Genomic DNA, 27,749 nt, shown 5'->3' with positions numbered 1-27,749 from the left:
GAAAGGAAGATATTTGGGGCGCAGCCTCTGGAGGAGGTCTCTAAGGGCCACTAAAATGAGATCATATCAAGCAGTCTACTCCACGCACGAGGACAGCACACACACGAATTTGCAGTAGCAGAGTTTGGATCGGAATGAAAACGCAACAGAAAACAAAATGACGCAACACCCCTAACCACGGGAGCCGCGACTGCCTCTTAGCGCCAGCGCGCGTAGACGCATGCGCGCGACCTTCGTGGGCGGGGCTCAGGCGATGGCGCCGGAGTGCGGGGCTGCGGATTGGCCAGCTGCGAGGCCGACGGTTGGCCCTGCCCAGCGTACGTGCGCACGTCGCGTGCGCGGGGCGGGAGCGAGCGAAATTCAATCTCCGGCCGAGATACAGAAACCCAGAGTGAGGGTCATGGAGGCGTCCCGAGGGGTTGCGGAAGCCGAGGCCTTAAGCCCAGAGCAGGCTGCCCATTACCTGAGGTATGTCTGGGCCGCTGGGCTGGTCTAGGCCGCAGGCCCTGGCCGGGAGTGGGGGGCCCTCGGACCCTCCCAGGGGCCCAAACTGCTCAGACGGAGCGTTGTGAGACGCTCGCCCACATTCTCGGAGTAGGGCGTGGGACTCTGTTTAGATTTCTAAAGCCTGGGGAGCTCCCTGATGCCCCCGTTTTTGGTCAAATAACTCTCCAGCATGAACTCCTTAAGAGCCAGAACTTCAATTAGTCAAGCCTTTCTTGATTCTTTACAGCCTATCAAGCCCCAGGCCTAGAAACTACAGAGATGAGTAAAGCACTGTCCCTGTCCCCAAATTGCTTATAATCTAGTAGTGGAAAGGGATAGGTAAACCAATAATCGCTATGAGGTTTGACAGGTGCTGTAAGAGGTATAATGTGTAAGGCACGGTATGGGCATAAAGGAGGAAATGGCCAACTACAAGGGTCGGTGAGCAAAGGGGAGGAGACATTTGTGTTGAAAAATGAGTAAGCAGTCACCAGACGGCCAAGGGTGGGGGGCATGGTGATGGAAAGAGCATTTAAAAAATTTTTTTAATTGTGATAAAGTACAACATAAAATTTACCATCTTAACAATTCTTAAGTGCACACTTCAGTGGTATTAAATACATTAACATTGTTCAACTATCACCACCATCCATCTCCAGAACTCTTTTCATCTTGCAAAACTAAAACTCTGTACCTATTAAACAACTCCTCATTCCCCCTACCCCAGCCTCTGGCAACCACCATTCTACTTTCTGTCTCTGAAATTGACTCCTCTAGGGACCTCATGTAAGTGGAATCTTACAGTATTTGTCTTTTTGTGATTTGTTTATTTCACTTAGCATAATGTCCTCAAGGTTCATCCATGTTGTGTCATGTGACAGGATTTCCTTCCTTTGTATGCATATATATTCCATTGTATGCATATATCACATTTTGTTTATCCATTTATCTGTTGATGGACACTTGGATTGCTTCCATCTCTTGACTGTTGTGAATAGTGCTACTGTGAACATGGGTGTGCAAGTATCTCTTCGAGTTTGCAGTATCTCTTTGGGTGTGCAAATATCTGCTGCTTTCAATTCTTTTGGATATATATGCAGAAGTGGGATTGCTGGATCATATGGTAATTCTATTTTCAATTTCTTGAGGAACTGTCTTCTATAGCAGCTGCACCGTTTTACATTCCCACCAACAGTGCACAAGGGTTCTAATTTCTCCACATCCTCGCCAACACTAATTTTTGCTGGGTTTTTTTTGTCGTTGTTGTTACTGGCCATCCTAATGATAGTGAAGTGTTATCTCATTGTGGTTTTGATTTGCATTTCTCTAATGATTAGTGATGTTGAGCATCTTTTCCTGTGCTTATTGGCCATTTGTATATCTTCTTTGGAGAAATGTCTACTGAAGTCCTTTGCCCATTTTTTAGTCGGGGTTTTTTGTTGTTGTTGAGTTGTAGTTCTTTATATATTCTGGATATCAACCCTTTGTCAGGTATATGATTTGCGGATATTTTCTTCCATTCTGTAGGTTGCCTTTTCACTCTGTTGATTGTGTCCTTTGATGCCCAGAAGTTTTAAATTTTGATGTAGTACAAAGAAATAAATTGGGACAGTGGAATAATTCTGTCTCCCTTTTCAAAAAGATAATGTTTTAAGGCTGTTAAAAGCCAAAAGGTGGACCCGACCCCGTGGTGTAGCGGCTAAGTTCGTGCGCTCTGCTTTGGTGGCCCGGGGTTCACAGGTTCGGATCCTGGGTGCGCACCGACGCACCGCTTCTCAAGCCGTGGTGTGGTGGTGTCCCATATAAAGTAGAGGAAGATGGGCATGGATGTTAGCCCAGGGCCAATCTTCTTCAGCAAAAAAAAAAAAAAAAAAAAAGCGCGCCAAAAGGTCACCTTACAGAGCAGTAAAAGCACATCTTTGGACTAAGTTACGTGACTTCCTTAAGGAAGACTTAGGGAAAACAGAAGGAGGAGATGTGGTATGGTAGAGTACTGGCTTTAGAGTTGGGCCATTTGGGGTTTAAATTATGGCTCTGCCACTTGCCAGCTGGGAGACCTCAAGCAAGTCACTTGCTATTCTGAGCCTGAATTTTCTCATCTGGAAAATGGGGATAGTAAGGCTTAAGACCTTTAGTCCCCTCCCCTCCTTTCCTTGAGCAAGCAAGTGGGTCTCTCAGCTTGCACTGAGTCTTCAACCCTGCCTCTCACATTGGCACCTGTCCCTCACTCACTCCCACATGCTCTCTCCTGAACATTCTCAAACTAGCTCCCACTCCCCTCAACAATCACCCCCTTTTCTCACAGTCCCCACCTTTCTCACAGTTTCTCTGTCTCTCATGACATCCCATCTCTCATGACCTCTCAACTCTCAAAATTCCTCATTTATTTCTCCTAATCTTTCTCAGTCTCTCTCGTCCTCTTCCAAATCTCCCCCCATGGAAACCCCCTTGCACAAAGCATCATCTTCTTTACATTCTCTATTGCTCGTTTGCTCATAATTCTGCTCCTTGGCACAATCCTACTCTCAAACAATTTCTCTGTCTTTCTCCCTCCCTCACACCTCTCTCCCCTTTCTGTCCCTCTCCATTCCTGTTTCGCTGCCTCTCCTGCCTAAGAGATGAAAGAAAACTTTGAAACTTGCTGTCACACACTCTGCACATGTGTTTTCTTTTTCACATAACTTCATCTTCTGTCACATACAGTGACTGTCTGTCACACATTCTCTGTGGCACACTCTGTGTCAGTTATGCTCTCCCTTAGTGATGCCCACCCACCAGCTCCTCTCTTGCCCACCCTTTTACTCTGACCCCCACCGCCCTCTTGTGCTCTCTGTATCCTCTGCTTGCTTCCACTCTCTGTTGCCCCCCCACCCCTGTTACGTCCCCATCCCTGTTACCCCCTCTTTTTCTGGCATATTCTGTCTCTCTCCCTCTCTCCTCCTTTCTGTCTCTTTCTCTTTCTGTTGCCCATTATCTCTCCCTCTGTGTCACCCGCTCTTCCTCTCTGGCACTCATATTCTTTCTCTCTTACTCTCTCCCATTGTCTGTCTCTGTCACCCACTACCCCCTTCTCTCTGTTGCCTACCTCTCTTTCTCTTTGTTGCCCACCTGTGCACACACTCATCTACCTGCTCACACTGTCATCCCTTCTCTCACCCACTTACTCTTTCTGCCATCCCACCCTCTTTCTGTCTCTCTGACATCTTCCCCACTCTGTACCTCTGTCGCCCCTTCCCCTCTTTCTGTGTCACCCCCATCTCTATCACCCACTCTCTACCTCTGTCTCTCTATTACCCATTCTTTTTCTGTTACCTACCCTTTCCCTGTCACCCACTTTCCTTCTCTGTCACCACTCTCTTATTCTGTCATCTACCCTCTTTTTCTCTCTCACTGTATCATTCTGGGTCCCATCAGGAGGTAGAAACCATACAGTGTATTAAAACAGGAATTTCAATATAAAGAATTATTAAACTGATAAATGAGTGACTGTAAGAAATGAGGAAATTCCATATGGTACCCTAGGGCTAAGGGAGAGTACCCAAGGAAGAACAAACTTGGAAGGGGGTCCTCTCCCCAAGGCTGAGCTTCACACCTCCTTGGAGAAGGTGTAGTTCAGCCCACTGGATAGCAGAGAAGTGTGCTGGCTTGCCCAGGCCGGAGCTGGTCTGCATTCCCTGGGCCAGCAGGAAGCACCCTTCTGGAGTGCAGGTGGGGAGCAGGCTATCAGCAACCCATGGTGAAGGCATGCAGAAGGGGTGGGGGCCCGGGGCACAGGCGAGCCGCTGGGGGAGCTGGTTTCCACGTAGAGAGGGCTGCAAGAAGGTTATCACCAGGCCAGGTAGAGGCTTCAGGGTCATTGAGGGACTGCGTGTTCTGGGTGTGTGGCTGTGGGCCACTCTGCTGACCCACTGTGCAGCAGCAGCCGGCAATTTCAGGAGAGCCCCTTCCTCCTGCAGTGTCCATCAGGTGCCCTCTGAAAAAGCTTAACATCGTGCTCGCTGTAAAGGAGAGAGGCCTGAAGGAATTCTGTCCATTATCACAGAACAGGTATTGAGGGGGGTATTTGGAACTGAGGGGCAATAAATGATGCCTGGAAGAGTCACCAACCCTCTCTGCTGTGTTGCTCACTTTTTCTCTCTGTCACTCACTGTGTCACCCTCTCTCTCTGTCACCCACTTGCTTGTACTCTATGTTGTCCACTCTCTCGCTGTCACTCATCTTCTCTCTTTATCTATGTCACCTGCTTTCTCCTATCACTCCACTCAAACTGCTTTTGTCAAGGTCAGCAATGACTTTCGTGTAACTGAATCTAATGGTCAATTCATAATCCTCATCTTCCTTGCCTACCAGCAGTATTTGACAGAGTTGGTCACTTCTCCATGAAACACTTGATTCATTTGGTTTCCAGGACCCCTCACCCTCCTGATTTTCTTCCTGCCTCACTGGTTGCTGAGTCTCAGATTCTGTTGATTCCTCCTCATATCCTTAATTGCTTTTTCTTCTAACGTATTTTAAAGTAAATTCTCAGACTTCATGGCATTTCATCCTTAAATGCTTTAGTATGCATCTCTAAAAAAAGAACATTTTTCTTTCAAAACCGTCATACTATATCACACCTAACAAAATAAACAAATTCTTTGATATCAGCTAATACACAGTCCGTATTCAAATTTTTAAAATGGTCTTAAGTCTTTTTATAATTGGTTCTTGTTTGAATCAGGATCCAAACAAGGTCCACACACTGTATTTGGTTATATTTCTTAAGCCTCTTTTAATCAAGAACAATCCCTCCTTCCCTGCCCTCCACTTTTATTTCTATGCCAATGATTTAGATTAGTCTGATGCTTCCTTGTAGTGTCATTAGTTTGTTCTCCTATCTCCTGTAACTTCAATTTAAAGGCTTGATAAATGAGTGGATAAAGAAAATGTGATATATATATATATATATAATGGAGTATTATTCAGCCATAAAAAAAGAATGAAATCTTGCCATTTGCAACAATGTGGATGGACCTTGAGGGCATTATGCTAAGTGAAATAAGTCAGACAGAGAAAGATGAATATCATATGATCTCACATATGTGGAATCTAAAAAAAAAAAAAAAAACAAGCTCATAGATACAGAGAACAGATTGGTGGTTGCCAAAGGCAGGGGGTGGGAGGGTGGGTAAAATTGGTGAAGGATGTCAAAAGGTACAAACTTTGAGTTATAAAATAAATAAGTCATGGGTGTGTAATGTACAGCATGGCGACTATAGTTAATAATAGTATATTGCATATTTGAAAGTTGCTAAGAGAGTAAATCTTAAAAGTTCTCACCACAAGAAAAAAAGTAACTGTGTGGTGATGGATGTTAACTAGACTTATTGTGATCATTTTGCAATATATACAAATATCAAATCATTATGTGGTACGTCTGAACTAATATAATGTTGTATGTCAATTATATCTCAATAAAAAATTTAAAAAAGCTATTCTAGAGCAAGAAAAAAAATTAAGGTTCAATATTTTTGGCACGAATACTTCATAGGTGAAGCCACGTACTTCATGTTGCATCATTTCAGGAAGCATTTAATGTCTGATTTTCCTACTTGTAGTAATATTAAGATTAATCAGAGGGTTCAGGTAGTCACAGGCTGATCATTCCTTTGCAAATTTGCATTTTCCCTCTTATGATGAATAACTAATATGTCAGAGATACTTTAGCATCCCTTAAATACCCAGTTCCCCATAAACCTTGCATCCATGGAAAATCATTGCCCAAATCAGTTATTTCATTAGGGATTACAAAGTGTTGATTTTCTAGTTTCACCATTCTTTCTGTATTCATTAGCTGGAATTCTTCTGTAAATGTTCTTAATGTTGGAATGTTGGAGTGCCATGTCTTTTTTTTTTTCCAAATTCCTTTCTTTGGTGATCTTATCCAGGTTCTTGGTTTTAAATCCCGTCTTTATACTGAGAATTTTAACTTTTTTGTCTTTAGTCTTGACCTCTTCTGAACCCGACTCTTGTATCCAACTGCTTACTTGACATGTCTACTTGATAATAGACATATCAAACTTAACTTGTCCCAATACAAAGGACAAAAACCACATGTTCATCTCCATAGGTGCACAAAAAGCATTCAACAAAATCTAGCACCCTTTAATGATAAAAACACTCAGCAAGCTAAGAATACAAGATAACCTCCTGAACTGGATCAAGGGTATCTTCAAAAACCCACAGCTAACATCATACTTAATGGTGAAAGACTGAAAGCTTTCCCCCCTTATATCAGGAACAAGACAAGGATGTCTGCTCTCTCCACTTCTATTCAACATTATAATAGAGGTTCTAGCCAGAGCAATTAGGCAAGAAAAAAAAAATAAAAGACATGCAGATTGGAAAGAAAAAAGTAAAACTATCTGTATTTGCAGACAACATGATCTTTTATATAGAAAACCCTAATGATGGGCTGGCCCTGTGGCTTAGCGGTTAAGTGCGCATGCTCCGCTACTGGTGGCCCAGGTTCTGAACCCAGGCGCGCACCAACGCCCCGCTTCTCCGGCCATGCTGAGGCCGCGTTCCACATACGGCAACTAGAAGGATGTGCAACTATGACATACAACTATCTACTGGGGCTTTGGGGGGAAAAAAAGGAGGAGGATTGGCAATAGATGTTAGCTCAGAGCCGGTCTTACTCAGCAAAAAGAGGAGGATTAGCACGGATGTTAGCTCAGGGCTGATCTTCGTCACAAAAAACAGAAAAAAGAAAACCCTAATGAATCCACAAAAAAACTATAAGATCTAATAAACAAGTTCAGCAAAGTTGCAAGATACAAGATCAATATTCAAAACTCAGTTGTATTTCTATACGTAGCAGTGAATGAAATTAAGAAAACAATTGGTTTCAGGACCCTCCCACAGATCCATGGATGCTCGAGTCCCTCAGTTGGCCCTGCATATCTGCGGATACGGAGAGCTGACTCTACTCCCTGAAGTGATATACAGATTCCAATGCAATATCTAACAAAATCCCAGTTGTTTGTTCGTTTTTTTTTGCAGAAATTAACAAGCTATTATAAAAGCTTTATGGAAATGCAGAGGACCCAGAATATCCAAAACAATTTTGAAAAAGAACAAAGTTGGAGGACTCACAGTTCCTGATTTCAAAACCTACTACAAAGCTATAGTAGTCAAGACAGTGTGGTAATTGCATAATATAGACGTAGAGATCAATGGAATAGAATTGAGAGCCTAGACTCTCCTTTCTTGGAACAACATAATAAAACACTCATACTTCAGGCGATTGCTAGGTGTAGGGAATTATGGTTGCTGTTGTCTTTTGTTGTTTTTGTGTTTTTTTTGTCTGCTCAGCAAGCTTTCACATCCACCTTCTTCTGGTGATAGATCTTATCCTCTGGCCACTAGGGTGGGCAAGTAACACTCTTTAAAACTTGTGTTCTGAAATATAAGATGTATATAGGAAAATATATGAAACATAAATATTCAATTTAGTGAGTTAAATTCCTAGGTCATGGTTTGTTTTTACATTTATATTCTTGTTTTAATGGAAGGTCATGTCTGTCTCCCCACTGAAGTGGCCTGAAGGTGAACTGAAGGCAAACTTGAGGGTTCAGGACTTCTTCTTTTCAAACAACCCTAGGTTTGTTCAAATTCTAGAATCAGTGCTTGCTTGAAGCCCAAGAGCTTTGCACTCTAGGGCGGTGGTTAAACAGATAACCTTGGGCTGGAAGATTGGGGGCTGGAGGTGCTATAGGTCTATACCTATGGTAAAAGAACTTAATATTGTTCCTGGAGAATTTTTCATTTTTAGTTAGACTTTGTTTCAAAGGGCCAGTCAGGATGTTAGCCACCACATGCCCCTCCAAATAATAAAACTTTTTTCTGCTGAGGAGCATTGGCTGCTTTGGTCCATCTGGATGCCAAAGCACATCTGCTGTGCCAGAAAAAAAGATAATTTTGGTTTTGGCATAATTATTAGTTAGCTGTTTTTTTTCTGGAGTAATTAGCCAGCAGGTTCAGCTGCTTTCTGAGGGCATGTTGTAGACATGTAAAAGGATGCTATCTTCCTGTTTATTCTGGCAGAAGAGTGTTTGCCCAGTTCAACCAAATTTTTCAGGTCTTAGATACAAAGGAGGAGGACTAGATCCCTGCCTGCCTTAACCCCTTTGAATTAGGCCTTGCTCTTCCTGCCTGCTTGTATTCTCTTTGTGACGGGGTATAAAGGACCTGAAAGAGCACTAAGAACCTTGGATCTCTTTGGGGCCATAGGGGTTGGTCCAGATAGTTCTTGTCTGTGGAATCCAAAACCAGTGACATAGATAATAAATACTACAGAAAGTCTTACACTATTTTAAGTCATTGGTCTTGTAAGTGAAACAGAGTACGTAGATGGACAGTGGTAAGCCCCAAACCAAACCTTGTGTAGGCTCCCATCCTGAGAGCCCTAGGCCTACCATGTTTTTAAGAGAAAACATTTGAGAGGAGATCCTGCCAAAGTCGATGGTACTTTTTTTAGCTGAGATAAACCAGAGGTCATGAACTGGCAGCCCATGAGCCATGTTCACAGATAAGTTTTGTTTGTCCTGCCCAGTGTTTTTAAAACGTATGTATTAGTTACCATTTGAAAATAGGAGAATTCACATAAAAATCAGAATTTCCAACTTTTTTTCAACCATCGAAGATCGTGGCAATCCTGGGCTCTTAACTCCTGTGTTGCAGTTACCCTGTGGAGATGAACAGTAGCTTGCCCCCTTCACATGGGGCATATGCGCCCCAGTGTCCCTTTTCATCTGGCAGCTTCGCTTGTCTCTGTTACTTGCCTTGTCCTATAGGTCTTTGCTTTGTGACCGCTCTACTTTGGGTATATTCGGCAAGGACCAAACCTGAAGAGTTCAAATAGAATTCTGTGGCGTTGGAGGTCCACTGCTCCTTCCTCCCTAGGTTCCCTTGTTGTATGCTCTCGTAGCCCTCTATACTTTTCCTTCATAGCCATTATTACAGTTTGTAACTACTTATTATGTGATTCTTTGATAAGTGTCAGTCCCCTGTACTATAAGTTGCACAAAGGCAGAGACCTGTTTTGCTCCTGGCTATATCTTCAGTGTTTAGCACAATGCTTGACACGTGGTCAGTGCTTAATACGTATTTGATGAACAACTGAATGTCTCTTAGCTTGCTTTCGTTAGTCAAATGTCCTCCAACCACAGCAGTTACAATTTCACCAACAGAGGACCTATAAACATTGGGTGATTATCACAGGAGAATGTTGAGAGAGAGTGCTCACTGGGGTATCACTGGGGATTGGTGCCTCCATGCTGCCTCTGATTAGAGCTAATTCAGGAGCAGTCATGTCTCAGGATCTAAGCTTCTGCTGGGCCTTATAGCCAAGCTCAAGTTCTCCCATTGAGATCTCTAGTAGCCTGATGTTTTGGATTTGGTTTAAACAAGACGGCTTATAAAATCACTTAAATTGTATTAATGTTGAAGTGACTTTCTCTGAATTCTGCTTAATGTACTGTCTTGAAGGAAGTGTTTTTCAAACCACATGCCAGGTCTTAGGTGGTCAGGCAGATTGTGGTCTGCTAGTATATGGTTTAGTGGAAGAACTTTTTTTGTGTGTGTGTGAGGGAGATTGGCCCTAAGCTAACATCTGTGCCCATCCTCCTCCACTTTATATATGGGACACTGCCGCAGCATGGCTTGATGAGCAGTGCCTAGGTCCGTGCCTGGGATCCGAACCTGTGACTCCCGGGCTTCTGAAGTGGAGCATGCAAACTTAACCACTACACCACTGGGCTGGCCCCTAGTGGAAGAACTTTTAAGGTAGCTTCGATGGAGAGTTGCAAACTCCTGGAAAGACAAAAGATTGCCCATTGTATCTAAAAGATGTGTTCTTTTAACTTTCTGAGTATCCTGATCTCACCGTTCCATGCCTTCAGCAAACATTTACCAAATACCTACTGTGGACCAGCCCACACTGCTGGTTGCTGAGGATGCAGTGGTGAAAAAGACACGTCTTTATAGTCTAGTGGGGAAGAAAGACAAATGAAAAATTTCATATGATTGATGTAAATACAGAGGATATGTCCCTAATCCAGAACCCTGGGTTTTGGGGGGGGTGTGAAGTGGGGATTTGTCAGAGAAGGCTTCTGGGAAAAAAATAGTACCTTTACTGATTTTTAAAGGATGAGTGGTAAAATTAGCTGAGTAGTAGGGAAGAAGTTGATGCACGTCACATACTAGGCAGAGTTTTATGTGTCAAGGTTCAGGAGCAAGAGGAAGCATGGCCCCTTCAGAACACTGTAGGAGCTTAGTATTGCTGGAACATGGTGAAGATGAGAGGAGTGAAAGCAGCTCTTTGGACCTTGATGCTAGGCCTGGGGAAAATATAATATGGAGACAAGATGGAATGGTAGATAGAGAAGTGGCTTTGGATTTTTCAGGCTTCAGTTGAAATTCTAGCTCTGCCACTTGCTCTGCTAGCTATGAGACTTCAGACAATTCATTTGACCATGCTGAGTCTCAGTTTCCTTATATATGAAATGGGGATAACTGGGCCTAGGTCATTTATTCTGTCCCTTCTCTTAACCAAATTATTGTGTCTCTTCCAGATTGCTCTGTTTCCCACCTACCCATATTCATTCCCTCAGTCCCCTTAAACAAATGGCAGTTCCTCAAAATGTTAAACATAGAATTACCATAGGACCCAGCAATTCCACTCTTAGGTATATACCCCAAAGGATACATGTACACCAGTGTTCATTGCAGCATTATTTACAGGAGCCAAAAGGTGGAAATGACCCAGGTGTCCATCAACAGATGAATGGATAGGGCCGGCCCTGTGGCTTAGCGGTTAAGTGCGTGGGCTCCGCTACTGGCGGCCCGGGTTTGGATCCCGGGCGCGCACCAACGCACCGCTTCTCAGGCCATGCTGAGGCGCGTCCCACATACAGCAACTAGAAGGATGTGCAGCTATGACATACAACTATCTACTGGGGCTTTGGGGGAAAAATAAATAAAATAAAAATTAAAAAAAAAAACAGATGAATGGATAAACAAAATGTGATGTTTACATGCAATGGCATATTATTCAGACTTAAAAAGGAGTGAAAGCGGGCCGGTCCCATGGCTTAGTGGTTAAGTGCGCGTGCTCCGCTACTGGCTGCCCAGGTTCGGATCCCGGGCGCGCACCGACGCACCGCTTCTCTGGCCATGCTGAGGCCGCGTCCCACATATGGCAACTAGAAGGCTGTGCAACTATGGCATACAACTATCTACTGGGGCTTTGGGGGAAAAAAAAAGGAGGAGGGTTGGCAATAGATGTTAGCTCAGAGCAGGTATTCCTCAGCAAAAAGAGGAGGATTAGCATGGATGTTAGCTCAGGGCTGATCTTCCTCACAAAATAAATAAATAAATAAATAAAACTGTTTAAAAAAAAATAAAATGATTTGTTTAAAAAAAAAAAAGTGAAATTGTGACACATGCTACCATATGGATGAACCTTGAAAACATTATGCTAAATGAAATAAGCCAGACACAAAAGGACAAATATTGTATGATTCCACTTGTATGAGATACTTAGAACAGGCAAATTCACGTAGAGACAGAAAGAACAGTAGAGGTTACCAGGGGCTGGAGGCAGTGGGGATTGGGGAGTTACTGCTGAGTGGGTACAGATTATCTGTTTGGAGTGATGAAAAAGTTTTAGAAATAGATAAGTGGTGATGGTTGTACAACATTATGAATGTAATTAATGCCATTGAAGTACAATTAAAAATGGTTAAAATGGCAAATTTTATCTTATATAGATTTCACCACAATAAAAAAATCCCCAGAAATTTTTTCTCTCATAGTTCTAGAGGCCAGAAGTCTGAAATCAATGTGGCAGCAAGGTTAGTTTCTTTTTGGAGGCTGTGAGAGAGAATCTGTTCATGCCTCTCCTAGCTTCTGATGGTGCCAGCAATCCTTGGAGTTCCTTGGCTTATAGATGCATCACTCCAATCTCTGCCTCTGTATTCACATGGCCTTTTCCACTCTGTCTCTATGTCTCTCTGTGTCCAATTTACCTGTTATAAGGACATCTGTCATGCTGGATTAGGGCCCACCCTAATCCAGTATGACCTCATCTTAACTTGATTACATCTGCAAAGACCCCATTTCCAAATAAGGTCACATTCACAGGTTCCAGGTCAACATGAGATTTTGGGGGATGCTATTCAACCCAATACTAACCACTGCCGTGGTTAAAAATCTGGGGTAAAGTACATAGAGTCAGAAGGGCAATGACAACAAAAAGATCCTCAGAAACACCATTTATTTGGGGACAGGCAGAAGGAGGGGAATTCAAGATGCAGACTGAGAAGGAATGGGTAGAGAGGTAGGAAGAAATCCAGGAGAGAGTGTTGTGTGCCACTGTACCCGAGGAGGAGGGAAAACTTCACAAAGGAGGTAGTGGTCGGTGGTTTTAAATTCAGCAGAAATGTCAAGAAAGGTAAAGACTAAGTGGCCATTGGATTTGGCATTATGGAGGTCATTGGTGCCCTTGGTGAAAACAGTTGCGTTCGAGTGCTTGGGTAAGAAGCCAATTGCAGCGTGTTGAGTTATGACACCTAGCTATGTGTGCCTTCAAACTGAGAAGCTGCAATCTATGGGCAAAGCAGTCTTCCTTTTTTTTTTTTTGTTTGACCTGCCACCAGATTCTATTACTAACATTTCACTATACTTGTTTTATCACATATCTATTCTACCAATCCGTCTTATTTTTTGGATGCATTTCAAAGTAAATTGCACACATCAGGATACTTCCTCCTACTTCAGCATACATGCCATTAACTAAATTTCAATTTTGGTTTTTTTCTTTTGAAGTAAAATTTATATAGAAACGCACAAATCTTAAGTGTACATTTGGTGAGTTTTGACAAATGCATACACCTGTCTAACCCAAACCCCTGCCAAGGTATAGAACATTATCATCTCCCCAGAAAGTTCCCTTATGCCCCTTCCCAGGAAATCCCCACTCCCACCTTCCACCTCCAGAGGCAACCACTGCTCTGATGTTTTCCACCACAGATTAGTTTGCCTATTCTGGAACTTCATATAAGTAAAATCACACTGCTTCTACTTTTATGCCTCGCTTCTTTGGCTCAGCATAATGTTTTTGAAATTCATACATGTATGACTTCATGCATGCATTCATACATATAGTAGTTCATTCTTTTCTATTATTGAGTAGTATTCCATTGGATGAATATACCACAGATTGTTAATCCAAGCTGGACTCTTGGATTGTTTCCAGTTTTTGGCTATTAGAGTAAAGCAATGTAGTTTTTGTGTGTGTGTGTGTGTTTTTTTATTCTTAGATGTCCACCTCACAAATGGGGCTAAGCACGGGAAAGCTAATTATTAAGTAATCAGTAATACTTGCTGTTTGAACTGTTAATCATATTCTCTAATTTATCCCAGAAGTTGCTATTTAATAACTTTGTGTATTTATAAGTGAATGTGATAAATTGTTTTCCACTTTGATTAAAATGATCATCCCTGGAAGTGAGGCCAAAAGGCAGCCATCTTCCCAGGCTAGTTGTTCCATGACCCAGACTTTGATGGATCGGTTTCCAATACTGGCATTCAGGTCACCTGCAATTTCTATGTCAGCCATACAGGTTTTATTGATTCTGAGAATCAAAAGACTACTAATTGTGTCTGATGTATCCACATGCAACTTGACAAGGAGACTGGATACAATGAGATATGTCAGGGAGCTCCTCATTAGGGAACTGGATCAGGATAGGGGAACTGAGTTCTTGTGGGAAGAACAGTGAATAGCGGTAACTGTTCACATGCACTGAGATGAGCAGATCCAGGCCCCTGCACTTCTACCAGAGGCCCAGTGCCTGGTGGCCAGGTTAGAAGACAAAGAGCAACTTCTGGTTGCTTTGCATGTGAAGCAAATAAAGTTTATTGGGTCAAGGTCTTTGCATTTAGTTCCCTATCCTGTCACATTCCAGAAGAACATCATAGGGAATGTTCCAAAGGGCCCTCCAGATTAAGGAAAACCTAGTGATTGTCTCTGCAATTTAAGCTTATGTCTTTTCAGCTGCTGGTTTGTGAACACTACTTTGGTTAGCTGGGCTTAACTCTTTGAGACATAGATATAGTATGGATAATTGGTTTTTCCGGGTAGGAAAAATTTTCAGCATGTAAACCTGGCAGTCCCTCTGTGGAGAGGGAAGGCTTCTCAAGGTATCAGCCAGCTCCGAAGGGTGGTAGATGGAATGAGATTGTTGAGATGTTAGTTGGCTACAGTTAAGGAAGAAGTTTGCATCGGTGGAAACAGAAAGAACTTTTGGACCGAGATGGTTTTAAATGGCCACTTGGGCAGGGTTTCTTATGGCGAAGATCTTTAGGTGGGGTTGGGCCCAGGGAGTTAGCAACTGGGCAGTTCTGCCAATGAAAGGACAGCTTTACGGATATGGGACTTGTAGCCCATGTTTAATGGTCGTGTCGGGGCCGGCCCCGTGGCGTAGCGGTTAAGTGCACACGCTCCGCTGCTGGCGGCCCGGGGTTCGGATCCTGGGCGCGCACCGACGCACCGCTCATCAGGCCATGCTGTGGCAGCATCCCATATAAAATGGAGGAAGATGGGCACGGGTGTTAGCCCAGGGCCAGTCTTCCTCAGCAAAAAGAGGAGGATTGGCATCAGATGTTAGCCCAGGGCTCATCTTCCTCATAAAAAATAATAATAATAATAATGGTTGTGTCTTCTTCCAACAGGAGTTGTTTGTATATAATCTTTCTAAATGTCCTTTAAAATGATCCTTATAGGGAACCATGTTCTAGGTATGTAATTTCAGGTATAATCATTAAAATGTAAAGATTTTTGTTTCATTGTCCCTTGCTATGGAATTAAAATCTCTTCTGGGTTGATAGTTTTGCATCTAAATAGTTCTAACATATTAGAGCCTGACATATAAGCGCCTTTTAAAAAATTATTAAATTAAATTGGTAAATGAAATTAAAAACTGACGTTCTCCCCCCATACCCTAGCACTGTTTTTCTCCTTGTTCTCCTGCTTGAGAGGAGGTTCTTTCTCCTGAACTGGTTACTCTTCCCTTGCCCTCTTGACTCCCAAGCAGGCCTGGCTTCTCCGCAGCCATGCCCAAGGAGAATAGGGGAGCAATTTTGGAAAAAATATTTGAGCCCATGAAGTGTTAGCTAAGTTCTCCAGATCATTAGGGATCCTATGTGTTATAGATGGACACATGAGTGCATTAGTAATAAAATTGATGTTTTCCTTCCAACCCCTGGAAAATGGAAGTGATTAGAGGTTAAGTGGCTAAATCAAACTGCTTTATAGAAAGCTCTATAGTCTTGTAAATAACCCGTTATCCAGAGCAGTTCTATAAAAAGCAGATTTCATTTTTTCCCTGATTCCATTATAGGGAAAGAATACCATCCTAGGTCCAACTTCGTTGGTGGGGCAGATGGGGTAGAGGGGAAGAGCTGAGATATAGTATTAGACCTGCTAACTGGGCGGAGCAGGGACTGGGAACGCAGCTTGGCTGACAGCAGGGGTTCAACCTAGCCAGAAAGTGGGGTGTCCAAGGAATACTGTAAACTCCAGTTGTAGTTCAGGCAGAAGGTTGACAAGTGTACGAGTTCCAGAGGATGGGTAGAACCCAGCAATATGAATCTTAAGCTGGTGGTAAGATGTCTAGGAAGACAGTTGCCATTTAAAAGGTTGGTGTATGATTATGGGGACTCTGGCCCAGAGCTAGGGTTCACTTTACTCTCTGGGAAGGAGGCCTGGCTGGAGTTAGAAGCCCAAGCTTCATAGGGGTTCAGGATCCTGGGTAGGTTACCAGTTCAGGAACTTGGAAACAATCTAATAGTAATAAAAAAATGACATATTTTCTCCTTCAAGCTCTAGAACATAGACCAAGATAGAAGACCAGTTATCCAGGTGAAGGCACCCTTGGGGTGGGAAGGGCCAGGAGGAAAGGGAGAGTGGAGAATGGGTTCGGGGTCTGGCACTTAGGTGGAGGAATCCAGTGGTCACCACTATGGCCTCATGTGAGATCAGAGTAACAGGGAATGTAACTTAATTCTAAAGCCCACTAGAGTAGGGGAGGTGGGCAGCTGATCTGCCTGGGTAGGAATAGCAGAGTTTTGCAGCCAGCAGTCTCTTTTCTTCCTCTTTTCCTCCTCCTTTTCATCTTTTCATTCAGTCGACTTTTACTGAGTGTCTGCTCTAAGACCTGATCCCTGTCCCTGTTCTCAAGGAGTTCACAGGCAGATACACAAGCAGGCAGATACACAAGCAGATGATTTTTTCTTTTTAAATAAACTTTTAATTTTAGAGTAGTTTTAGTTTTACAGAAATATTGCAAAGATAGTACAGAGTTCCCATATACCCCACACCTATTTTCCCCTATTGTTAACATCTTACATTGTATGGCACATTAATTACAGTTAATGAACCAACAGTGATATATTATTAACTAAATCCATACTTTATTTGGATTTCCTTAGTTTTTATCTAATGTCCTTTTTCCCCAGCATCCTATCTAGGACACCACATTCCATTTAGTCATCTGTGTCTTTAGGTTGTTCTTGCCTGTGACAGTTTCTTGGACTTTCCTTGTTTTTGATGACCTTGACAGTTTCAAGGAGTATTGGTCAGGTGTTTTGTAGAATGTTCCCTCAATTGGGATTTGTCAATGTATTTCCTCATGATTAGATTGGGGTTTTTGGTTTTTTAGGGGTAAGACTACAGAGGTAAAGTACCCTTCTCATCAAATCATATCAAGGGTACATACTATCAACATGATTTATCACTGTGGATGTAGACTGTAATCACCTGCCTGACGTACTGTTTGCCAGTTTTCTCCACTTTAAAATTACTCTGTCCCCCCACCGCGCCTTTCCAGTCTCTCCTCTTTGGAAGGATGTTACGATGTGCACTCCACGTTTAAGGAGTAGGAGTTATGCTCCATTTCCTTAAGGGCGGAGTAGCTGCATGAATTGTTTGAAATTCTTCCACATGGGAGATTTGTCTCTTCTTTATTTATTTATTCACTCATTTATATCAGTATGGATTCATAGATATTTATTTTATACTTTGGGTTTTAACCTAATACTACTTCATTTTATTGCTCAAATTGTTCCAGGTTTGACCATTGGGAGATCTTTCATTTGGCTCCTCTGTCTCTTTGACAAACTCCCATGATTGTGGGGCGTTGGGGTTTTTTTTTGAGCACTTCCTTGCTTTCTGACGCTACAAGATGCTCCAGGCTCATCTTATAGATTTCCTGCCGCAGTCCTAGAATCAGCCATTTTCCAAGGAGCCCTGGCTCCTTTTATTGGAGAATGGTATTAGAACACGAGATCTAGGTTCTAGGTGTGTTCATTGCTACTGGGGTTTCCTTGTTTCTAGGCTCTCTCAGCTGACAGAGCAAAGAAGTATGTGTGTATGCTAACCCATGTGTATACACGTCTGTAAATATTTCTATATGTAACCATCTGTGTCTATGTTAAACGTGAATTTGTACTGATGTCTCCAACTCTGATCCATGACCACATGAATCATTCTAACCTTCTGCTCTTGCTTATCTGTAAATTCCCACTCCAACAGTGAGAAACCTGGCTCCCACTACCCACCATCCATTTACTTGATTCTTCAATTCTAGTATACATGCATTGCAGTATCAGAATCATTAGCTATACCCCCATGGGAACCAACTTTATCCACTAGAGTACAGCGCTTCTGTCATTTCTTTTGTTTTTAGTCTTACAGACGTCACTCATTTCTTAGATTACTTAGACCAGCACCTTTTCCCTCCACCACAGTGAAGTTGTTTCATGCATTTGTAACACAGCTAGATTGTTTTGTAATGATTTTAATACAGAGTGTTAAATGCACTGATAGAGATGAACACATAGGGGAGTACTGAGGTGGAACAACTGATCCAGCTGGAGGATAGGGTGTAGGGATGGAAGGCGTCCTAGAGGAACCACAGGTGAGGCCTGATCTATATCTTTTAGCAGCTCTTAAAGGGTGGTCTCTGGACCACAAGCATTAGCTTCACTTGGGGACTTTATAGAAATACAAATTCTTGGGCCTCACTACTGAATCAGAAAATCTGGTGTTGGGGTCTAGCAGTCTGTGTTTTAACAAGCCCTCCAGGAGATATTGCAGAACATTGAGAATCACTGTGTTAGAAAATGCATTCAGTGAGGTTAACTTGGTGAAAAGAGAGGAGTGCATTCCAGGAAGAGGAGGGTGGTATGAGCCTAAGCTTAAAGGACACAAAGTAGCAAGATGGGCATAAGGGGTTAAAATAAAATGTTTGAGGCAGGAAGTGGCAGGAGTTAAGGCAGAGAGGTCAGCAGTTCCCGGCTGTATCAGGGAGGGCTTGGAATGCCAGGCTAAGGAGCTTAAATTTCGTTCTGTAGGCCACGGGAAGCCACTGAAGAATTTATTTTTGTTAATAGCTTTATTTAAGTACAATTCACATACCATACATTTCACCCATTTAAAGTGTACAATTTAATAATTTTTAGTATATTCACAGAGTTCTGCACCTATCACCACAGTTAGTTTTAGAACATTTTCATCACTCCAAAAAGAAATTCCTTACCCTTTAGCTATCACCAGCCACCCCTCACCATCCCTGAATCCCCCAGCCACCCAGCCCTTGGCAGCCACTAATCTACTTTCTTTCTCTATGAATTTGCCTATTCTGGATATTTCATATAAATGGAGTCATAAAATGTGTGGCCTTTTGTGACTGGCTTATTATTTCATGTAGCAAAATGTTTTTAAGGTTCATGTTGTAGTATGAATCAGTATTTCATTCCTTTTTATAGCTGCATGATATTCCATTGTATGGATATACCACATTTTTTATCCATTCATCAGTTGATGGACATTTGTGTTATTTCCGCTTTTGGCTTTACAAATAATACTGCTATGAATTTCATGTGCAAGATTTTCTGTGGACAAATGTTTTCATTTCTCTTGGGTATGTACCTGGGAGTAGAATTGCTGGGTCACATGGTAACTCTATATGTAACTTTTTGAGGAACTGACAAACTGATTTCCAAAGCAGCTGCACTATTTTATATTCTCACCAACAGTGTTATGAGAGTCCCAACTTTTCTACATCATTGCCAACACTTGGTATTTTCTTGCTTTTTGATTCTAGCCATCCTAATGGGTATGAAGTGGTATCTTATTGTGGTTTTGATTTGCATTTCCCTGATGACTAATGATGTTGAGCATCTTTTCATATGCTGATTGGCCATTTGTATATCTTCTTTAGAGAAATGTCTATTCAGATCCTTTGCCCATTTTTTAACTGGGTTGTTTGTCTTTTTATTATTGAATTGTAGGAGTTCTTTATGTATTCTAGGTACAAATCCTTTATCAGATACATGATTTGCAAATATTTTCTCCCATTCCTTGGGCTGTCTTCACTTTTTGGATGGTATTCTTTGAAGCACAAAAGTTTTTAATTTTGATGAAGCCCAATTTATTTTTTCCTTTGGTTGCTTGTGTGTTTGGCATCATATCTAAGAAACCATTGCCAAATCCAAGGTCATGAAGATTTATGCCTATATTTTCTTCTAAGATTTTTGTAGTTTTAGCTCTTATATTTAGGTCTTTGATCCTTTTTTTTTTTTTTAATTTTTTTTTTTATAATTTTATTTATTTATTTTTCCCCCAAAGCCCCAGTAGATTGTTGTATGTCATAGCTGCACATCCTTCTAGTTGCTTTTATGTGGGACGTGGCCCCAGCATGGCTGGAGAAGTAGTGCGTTGGTGCACGCCTGGGATCTGAACCCAGGCTGCCAGCAGCGGAGCGCGCGCACTTAACCACTAAGCCATGGGGCCGGCCCCTTTGATCCATTTTGAATTAATTTTTGTGTATGGTAGGTGAGGTAGGGGACCAATTTTGTTCTTTCGCACATGGATATCCAGTTGAAAAGACTATTCTTACCTCAGTGAATTGTTTTGGTATCCTTTCGAAATCAATTGACTGTAAACCACTGAAGAATTTTAAGCAGAGAAGTGACATGATTTCTTTTATGTTTTAAGACAATATCACTGGCTGCTACATAGAGAATGTATTGGAAGGGGCCAAAAGTGGATGTAGGGAGACTGGTGAGTAGGAAGTTGCAGTTATCCAGGCCAGAGATGATGGTGACTTGGACCACAGTAGTGGTAGTGGAGATGGAGAGTAAGACATAGGTTATACTTGGGAAATAAAGTTAGTAGGACTTGGGGACTGTGTGGCTGGGAGGAGGGTAAAAAGAGGGGAGAGGTCAAGGATGACTCATATTTGGGTTGGAGTCAAGGATGATCTTCAGATTTCTAGCTTGTATGGCTAAGTGGATGATAGTGTCATTTGCTACCACACAAATGGAGAAGCACTTTTTTAGAGAGGAAATAATGAGTTTAATTTGGGATTAATTGAATTTGAGGTGCCTGTGAGACTTTCAAGTGGAGATGTCTGGGGCAGTTGGAATGTGGGTCTAGACCAGAGTTTGGGGCAAGCCTTGGGTTGGAGAGAGTGGTTGGGAGTCATGAGCATATAGGTGGGAATGGAAGCTCAGGGAGAGCCCAAGGAGAGAGTAAAAGGAGTGAGAAGAGGGCCCTGGGAGGAAGAATAGGAGCCCAAGAAGGACAGAGAAGAAATGGCCAGTGATGGGAGAGGAAATCAGGAGGAATCTATAGGAATCTGGTGGAAGGAGGGAATTTTAAGGACAGAGTGATCAATGTGTGAAATACATCACAGAGGTCTAGAAAAATAAGGCCTGAGAAGTACCCATGTGTCTTTCCTGTTTCCATGCTCCCACAATATAGGTTGGTTGTTTTACAAAAAATATCACTCCATACTTCTTATGGGTGGCAATTTTTTATTTTAATATTGTGGAACCAATAACCTTTGCACATGCATTTCCCACAACTAGTGCCTGAAGGTGTTGCTGACAGTGTCTGGAGATTTGTGTCTTAAGTGATGCCAGCTTTCTTTGGCATCTTCTGTGCTAACCTTTCCCATTCTGAATTGAGGATATTAAAAGCCCAACTGTAGTTTGGATTCCAAAATGGACTCTAAAGTGTTCTTAGACTGAATGTTCCATCTGTTTGCTTTCTTTCTAATCTTCTATATATCTATCTTTTTTTTTTTTTTTACCTTTTTTTTTTTACAGATATGTGAAAGAGGCCAAAGAAGCAACTAAGAATGGAGATCTGGAAGAAGCATTTAAACTTTTCAATTTGGCAAAGGACATTTTTCCCAATGAAAAGGTGATGAGCAGAATCCAAAAAATACAGGAAGCCTTGGAGGAGTTGGCAGAACATGGAGATGATGAATTCACAGATGTTTGCAACTCTGGCCTGCTGCTTTATCGAGAACTGCACAACCAACTATTTGAATACCAGAAGGAAGGTGTAGCTTTCCTTTATAGCCTATATAGAGATGGAAGAAAAGGTGGTATCTTGGCAGATGATATGGGATTAGGGAAGACCGTTCAAATCATCGCTTTCCTTTCTGGTATGTTTGATGCTTCACTTGTGAATCATGTGCTGCTGATCATGCCAACCAATCTTATTAACACGTGGGTAAAAGAATTTGTCAAGTGGACTCCAGGAATGAGAGTCAAAACCTTTCATGGTCCTAGCAAGGATGAACGTACCAGAAACCTCAATCGGGTTCAGCAAAGGAATGGTGTCATTATCACTACATACCAAATGTTAATCAATAATTGGCAGCAGCTTTCAAGCTTGAACGGCCAGCAGTTTGTGTGGGACTATGTCATCCTTGATGAAGCACATAAAATAAAAACCTCATCTACTAAGTCAGCAATATGTGCTCGTGCTATCCCTGCCAGTAATCGCATCCTCCTCACAGGAACTCCAATCCAGAATAATTTACAAGAACTGTGGTCCCTGTTTGATTTTGCTTGTCAAGGGTCCCTGCTAGGAACATTAAAAACTTTTAAAATGGAGTATGAAAATCCTATTACTAGAGCAAGAGAGAAGGATGCTACCCCAGGGGAAAAAGCCTTGGGATTTAAAATATCTGAAAACTTAATGGCAATCATAAAACCCTATTTTCTCAGGAGGACTAAAGAAGAAGTACAGAAGAAAAAGTCAAGCAACCCAGAGGTCAGACTTAATGAAAAGAATCCAGATGTTGATGCCATTTGTGAAATGCCTTCCCTTTCCAGGAAAAATGATTTAATTATTTGGCTACGTCTTGTACCTTTACAAGAAGAAATATACAGGAAATTCGTGTCTCTAGATCATATCAAGGAGTTGTTAATGGAGACACGCTCACCTTTGGCTGAGCTAGGTGTCTTAAAGAAGCTGTGTGATCATCCTAGGCTGCTGTCTGCACGGGCTTGTCATTTGCTGAATCGAGGAGCTGTCAAATTCTCTGTTCAAGATGAAAATGAAGGGGAAGATTCCTCAGATGTGGACCATATTGATCAAATAACTGATGATACACTGATGGAAGAATCTGGAAAAATGATATTTCTAATGGACCTGCTTAAGAGACTGCGAGACGAAGGGCATCAAACTCTGGTGTTTTCCCAATCAAGACAAATTCTAAACATCATCGAACGTCTCTTAAAGAATAGGCACTTTAAGATATTGCGAATTGATGGAACAATTACTCATCTTGTGGAACGAGAAAAAAGAATTAACTTATTCCAGCAAAGTAAAGATTACTCTGTTTTTCTGCTTACCACTCAAGTAGGTGGTGTTGGATTAACATTAACTGCAGCAACTAGAGTGGTCATTTTTGACCCTAGCTGGAATCCTGCTACTGATGCTCAAGCTGTGGATAGAGTTTACCGAATTGGACAAAAAGAAAATGTTGTGGTTTATAGGCTAATCACTTGTGGGACTGTAGAGGAAAAAATATACAGAAGACAGGTTTTCAAGGACTCTTTAATAAGACAAACTACTGGTGATAAGAAGAACCCTTTTCGATATTTTAGTAAACAAGAATTAAGAGAGCTCTTTACAATCGAGGATTTTCAGAACTCTGCAACCCAGCTGCAGCTTCAGGCTTTGCATGCTGCTCAGAGGAGATCTGATAAGAAACTAGATGAACACATTGCCTACCTGCACTCTTTGGGGATAGCTGGAATCTCAGACCATGATTTGATATACACACGTGATCTGTCTGTTAAAGAAGAGCTTGACATGATAGAAGAATCTCACTATATTCAACAAAGGGTTCAGAAAGCTCAATTCCTTGTTGAATTAGAGTCTCAAAATATAGAGCTCTTAATGGAAAGACAAAGAACTGGAAATGAAGGGGTCTGGCTGAGAGAACCTGTATTTCCTTCTCAAATAAAGAAGAAATGCCCTGAATTGAATAAACCACAGCCTCAGCCTTCACCTCTTCTAACTACTAATCATATCCAGGAAGAAGAAATCAGGTCTCAAATGACAAGTATAATCATTGATGATCTGCCTGAAGAGAGTGAGAAACAAGATCTCTCCAGTAAAAAGATGAACGTTACCATCCTGCAAGATGGTAAAACGCGTGAAAGTACATTTGATGCTGACTTGGTAGCTACTTCACCCAAGGGGTGTGGAAGTGTAGAAGAAATTTGGACCGACTCTTTATCGGGAATGGCTCTACAAAAAGAGGCATCGCAAGAGGGGCCTACGCAGGAGGCACTGCATGATAACCCTCTGGGAAGTTTTAATTATTTATTTAGCAAATCAATCAGAGCTGATCTTGGGCCAAATCTAGATCAACTAAATGATGATGAGATTTTACGTCACTGCAATCCCTGGCCCATCAATCCCATAACAACTGAAAATCAAAATACAGAATTTAATGTATCTGTTATTACAATACCTGATGATGACTTGTCAGCATCCCACAGTGCACTGCAGGATGCTCAAGCAACTGAGGCCAAGTTGGAAGAGGAACCTTTAGTGTCTTCACCACAGTATGCGTGTGACTTCAACCTTTTCTTGGAAGACTCTGCAGACAATGGAAAAAATCTTTCCAGTCACTCTTTGGAGCATGTTGAGAAAGAAAATAGCTTGTGTGGCTCTGCAGCTAATTCTAGAGCAGAGTTGGTGCCTAGCAAAGCATGTCTCAGTATGGATCTTTCTGAGAAAGATGATGAGCCAGAAGAAGTAGTAGTTAATGTGAAAGTCAGAAGTAAAGCTAGAAGGATTGTTTCAGATGGTGAAGATGAACATGATACTTCAAAAGATACTTCAATCACAAATCCATTCAATGTATCTCCCTTTCAGTTCTTATCTGTAAAACAATTTGATGCTTCAACTCCCAAAAATGACATCAGTCCACCTGGAAAGTTCTTTTCACCTAAAATACCTGATAGTGTAAATAAGTCTATAAACTCTAGAAGATCCCTGGCTTCTAGGAGGTCTCTTATTAATGTGGTTTTAGACCATGTGGAGGATATGGAGGAAAGACTTGACAACAGCAGTGAAGCAAAGGTTGCTGAAGATTATCTGGAGGAAGGAGCAGAGGAAAGCAGTGGCGAAGCCCCAGAGTGTACAGAAGAGGATCCTTCTGGAGAAACACTATCTTTAGAAAATAATTCCAGCTGGTTAACTACACCTAAGCCCTGTGTTCTAGCTCAAGAGACCTCTCCTGGTGACCCTGAGCCTTTGTCTGATGGACAGTTGGTTGATTCTCCCCATGATAAGGCAGTGGAGGTGGCAAACGACTATGAGACTCTGGTAATGCGTGGAAAAGAACTGAAAGAGTGTGGAAAAATACAGGAGGCATTAAACTGCTTAGTTAAAGCACTTGACATAAAAAGTGCAGATCCTGAAGTCATGCTCATGACTTTAAGTTTGTATAAGCAACTTAATAAAACTTGAGAATATAACCTGTTCATTGTATTTTAAAGCAAAATTGAGTATGAGGTAATTTGTTCCCATAATTGGATTCTTTGGGAGCATGAAGCATTCAGGCTTATGGCAAGACAGATCTCAAAAAGCAAGGTTTTGTTTCTAACTTTTTTGTAAATTCTGCCTTTACCCCTTGCTCCTGCCCCCCTCTCCCAATACATATATTCTGGTATTTGAGCACTAGGTTAATATTTCTTTACTCAAATATTCTTATTTTTTCTTTCAGGCATACTGTATAAACTTAACAGAACTATGTTATTTCTAGAAAAGTTTTTGTAAAATTATTCTGGCCATTCTTAATTTTATTCTGAAAATGATCACTTTTGTATCTTACAGTTCAGCTAAGAATATTAAAGTTGCTTTTCTCAAGTGTTTTCTATTTGCTTTCTTTCACTGAGATGACACTGGCAAATGCGTATAGAAAGAAACTCCTGTTTAGGCAGGAGCTTGTCATTAGTGTTCCACATCTAAGACTGGCTTGTTAACATGCTGTTTTAGGTTCTCAGCTTCCTATAGCAGAAGGCTGGTGTGCGGCACCTGGTGCTACACCTCTTTATCACTGGAACTGTACCCTAGAGTCACTCTGCTGACCATTTAGCCATTCTTCCCTCACCACCGTGTTCTGACACGTGCCTAGCACACTGTATCTCTGGGTTGTAGACTGAAGAGGAGTTTGGTTCCCTCTCACAAATATAAAGTGCAGTAGGGCACTCTGTACTTTTGTCACTAGGGGAACTAGCATTTATCAAGTACCTGCTATGTACTGGGTACTCTACATAGGTTTCTCGTTTAATCCTTACCATAATCCTTTGAGGTCGAGGATTGCATTTCCATTTTTCAGTTGAGGAAACTAAGGCTCAGTGATGCTGTGACCTGCCCAAGATCACATAGTAAGGCGTGAAATGGATTTTTAACCATGTGTTACCTAGTGAAAAGCCACTTATAATATACTGAGCTGTTTTTACTCACAACACTTCTGACACCAAATGTGTGGGGGTATTCCATACCAAGCAGTTCTCCAATTCTCTACAGACACCCACTGGGTGTCCTACAGTTGAACTCAATTCTGACACTGCCTGGAGTTAGGGTCAGACTCCGCAGGTTTAAGAGCTCACTCCCATCAGACTCCCCTCGCTTCAGATGCCAGTTGCTAATATTGAGTTCCCACGTTATCCACACTTCTATCCCAACTTGGCTACAAATTCAGGGTTCCCATGACTGCCCCTTCAGGTTCAATAATTTGCTAGAAAGGCTCACAGAACTCAGGAAAACTATTACCAGTTTTTATAAAGAATACAACTCAGGAGCAGCCAAATGGAAGAGATGCATGGGACAAGGTACGGGTGTGTGTGTGTGTGTCTTTTAGTGTCTTTTATGCCCTCTCTGGGCACCACCACACTTCTAGCACCTTGATGTGTTCACCAACCCAAAGCTCTGAACCCAGTCCTTTAGGGTTTTTAATGGAGGTTTTATCACTTATTGCCCTGAGGAACTCAAGGGTGGGTTGGGCAGTATTGAACTGTTTCCAAATTGTTTTCTTTCCTTTTGTTAAGAGATGCAATCACCAACCACCCTGAACCAGACCAAGCCCCACCACACGAGCTACGCCCATGACCTTTTCCTTATTTTTAATGCTAAGATCTCTCCAGGAGTTTAGGCCTCATCACCGTAATCAGCAGTGTATGTGGAAACATGTTTTCCAACTGAGCCTGTGCAAGCGAATACCCTCCTCTCCTTTTGAATATTCATTCCCCATCTGAAATAAAAGGTCCTTGCTTCCCTTTGTTCAGGGAGCCATCACTTTGGAAATGATTTTGCGTGGTCTCCTATTTGCTGCAAATATACTTTGTGTGACAACTTCTTCTGGTGGAGTCTGGTTTAACTTGCCAGGAGGCAAACCCACTTGGGTTTCGGTAACAGTTTCATTAATAGGCGTGCTTGTTTAAATCATTGGCCGTTGGTGATTAACTCAATCTCCAGCCCCTCTCCTCTCCTAGAAGCCAGGGGATGGGGCCAAAGGTATCAACCCTCTTATGTCTTGGTCTTTCTGATGACCAGCCCCCATCCTGAAGCTAGAGGCCCCCAGCCAATAGTCATCTTATTAGCATACAAAGACACTCGTAATCGCTCCGGAGATTCCAAGGGTTTTAGGAGCTGTGTGCCAGGAACCAGGGACAAAGACCAGATATTTGTTTTTTATATCACATACACACACATAAAACTAATTTGTAAATTATATGTATATACACACACTACTATTCTCATATATTATGTATATTACAGAATATACAGATAGAAGGTTAAGAGATGAGCTGAAGATTAAATAATAGGTTATTTG

The 27,749-nt window shown here is 41.9% G+C and overlaps 1 protein-coding gene across 4 annotated transcripts; it reads left to right on the top strand.

The window, feature by feature from the left end:
- Window positions 1-364: 364 nt before the first annotated feature.
- Window positions 365-25,785, top strand: ERCC6L (ERCC excision repair 6 like, spindle assembly checkpoint helicase). Of its 4 annotated transcripts, XM_058536174.1 has the most exons (4): window positions 411-468; window positions 4,443-4,533; window positions 7,531-7,674; window positions 21,706-25,785. In XM_058536174.1, exon 4 carries the CDS (start codon window positions 21,806-21,808, stop codon window positions 25,379-25,381), a length of 3,576 nt encoding a protein of 1,191 aa, XP_058392157.1. In that variant the 5' UTR covers window positions 411-468; window positions 4,443-4,533; window positions 7,531-7,674; window positions 21,706-21,805; the 3' UTR covers window positions 25,382-25,785. The 4 variants fall into 4 exon arrangements, with proteins under 4 accessions (XP_058392156.1, XP_058392158.1, XP_058392157.1 ...); XM_058536175.1 differs by lacking the exon at window positions 4,443-4,533 and having other exon boundaries at window positions 404-468; XM_058536173.1 differs by lacking the exons at window positions 4,443-4,533; window positions 7,531-7,674 and having other exon boundaries at window positions 365-468.
- The last annotated feature ends 1,964 nt before the right edge of the window (window positions 25,786-27,749 follow it).

This window comes from Diceros bicornis, chromosome X (genome assembly GCF_020826845.1).
Source record: "Diceros bicornis minor isolate mBicDic1 chromosome X, mDicBic1.mat.cur, whole genome shotgun sequence".
NCBI lineage: Eukaryota > Metazoa > Chordata > Mammalia > Perissodactyla > Rhinocerotidae > Diceros > Diceros bicornis.
The sequence above is the reverse complement of the archived record's forward strand: the minus strand, read 5'-3'. Positions and strand labels throughout refer to the sequence as shown.

What these genes read in the sequence shown, in the direction of transcription:
- ERCC6L (XM_058536173.1), top strand. Translation starts at nt 401, where the DNA reads ATGGAGGCGTCCCGAGGGGTTGCGGAAGCCGAGGCCTTAAGCCCAGAG. An exon ending in CAGGCTGCCCATTACCTGAG is followed by an intron (nt 469 to 21,705) that starts GTATGTCTGGGC and finishes TTTTTTTTACAG; the next exon opens with ATATGTGAAAGAGGCCAAAG.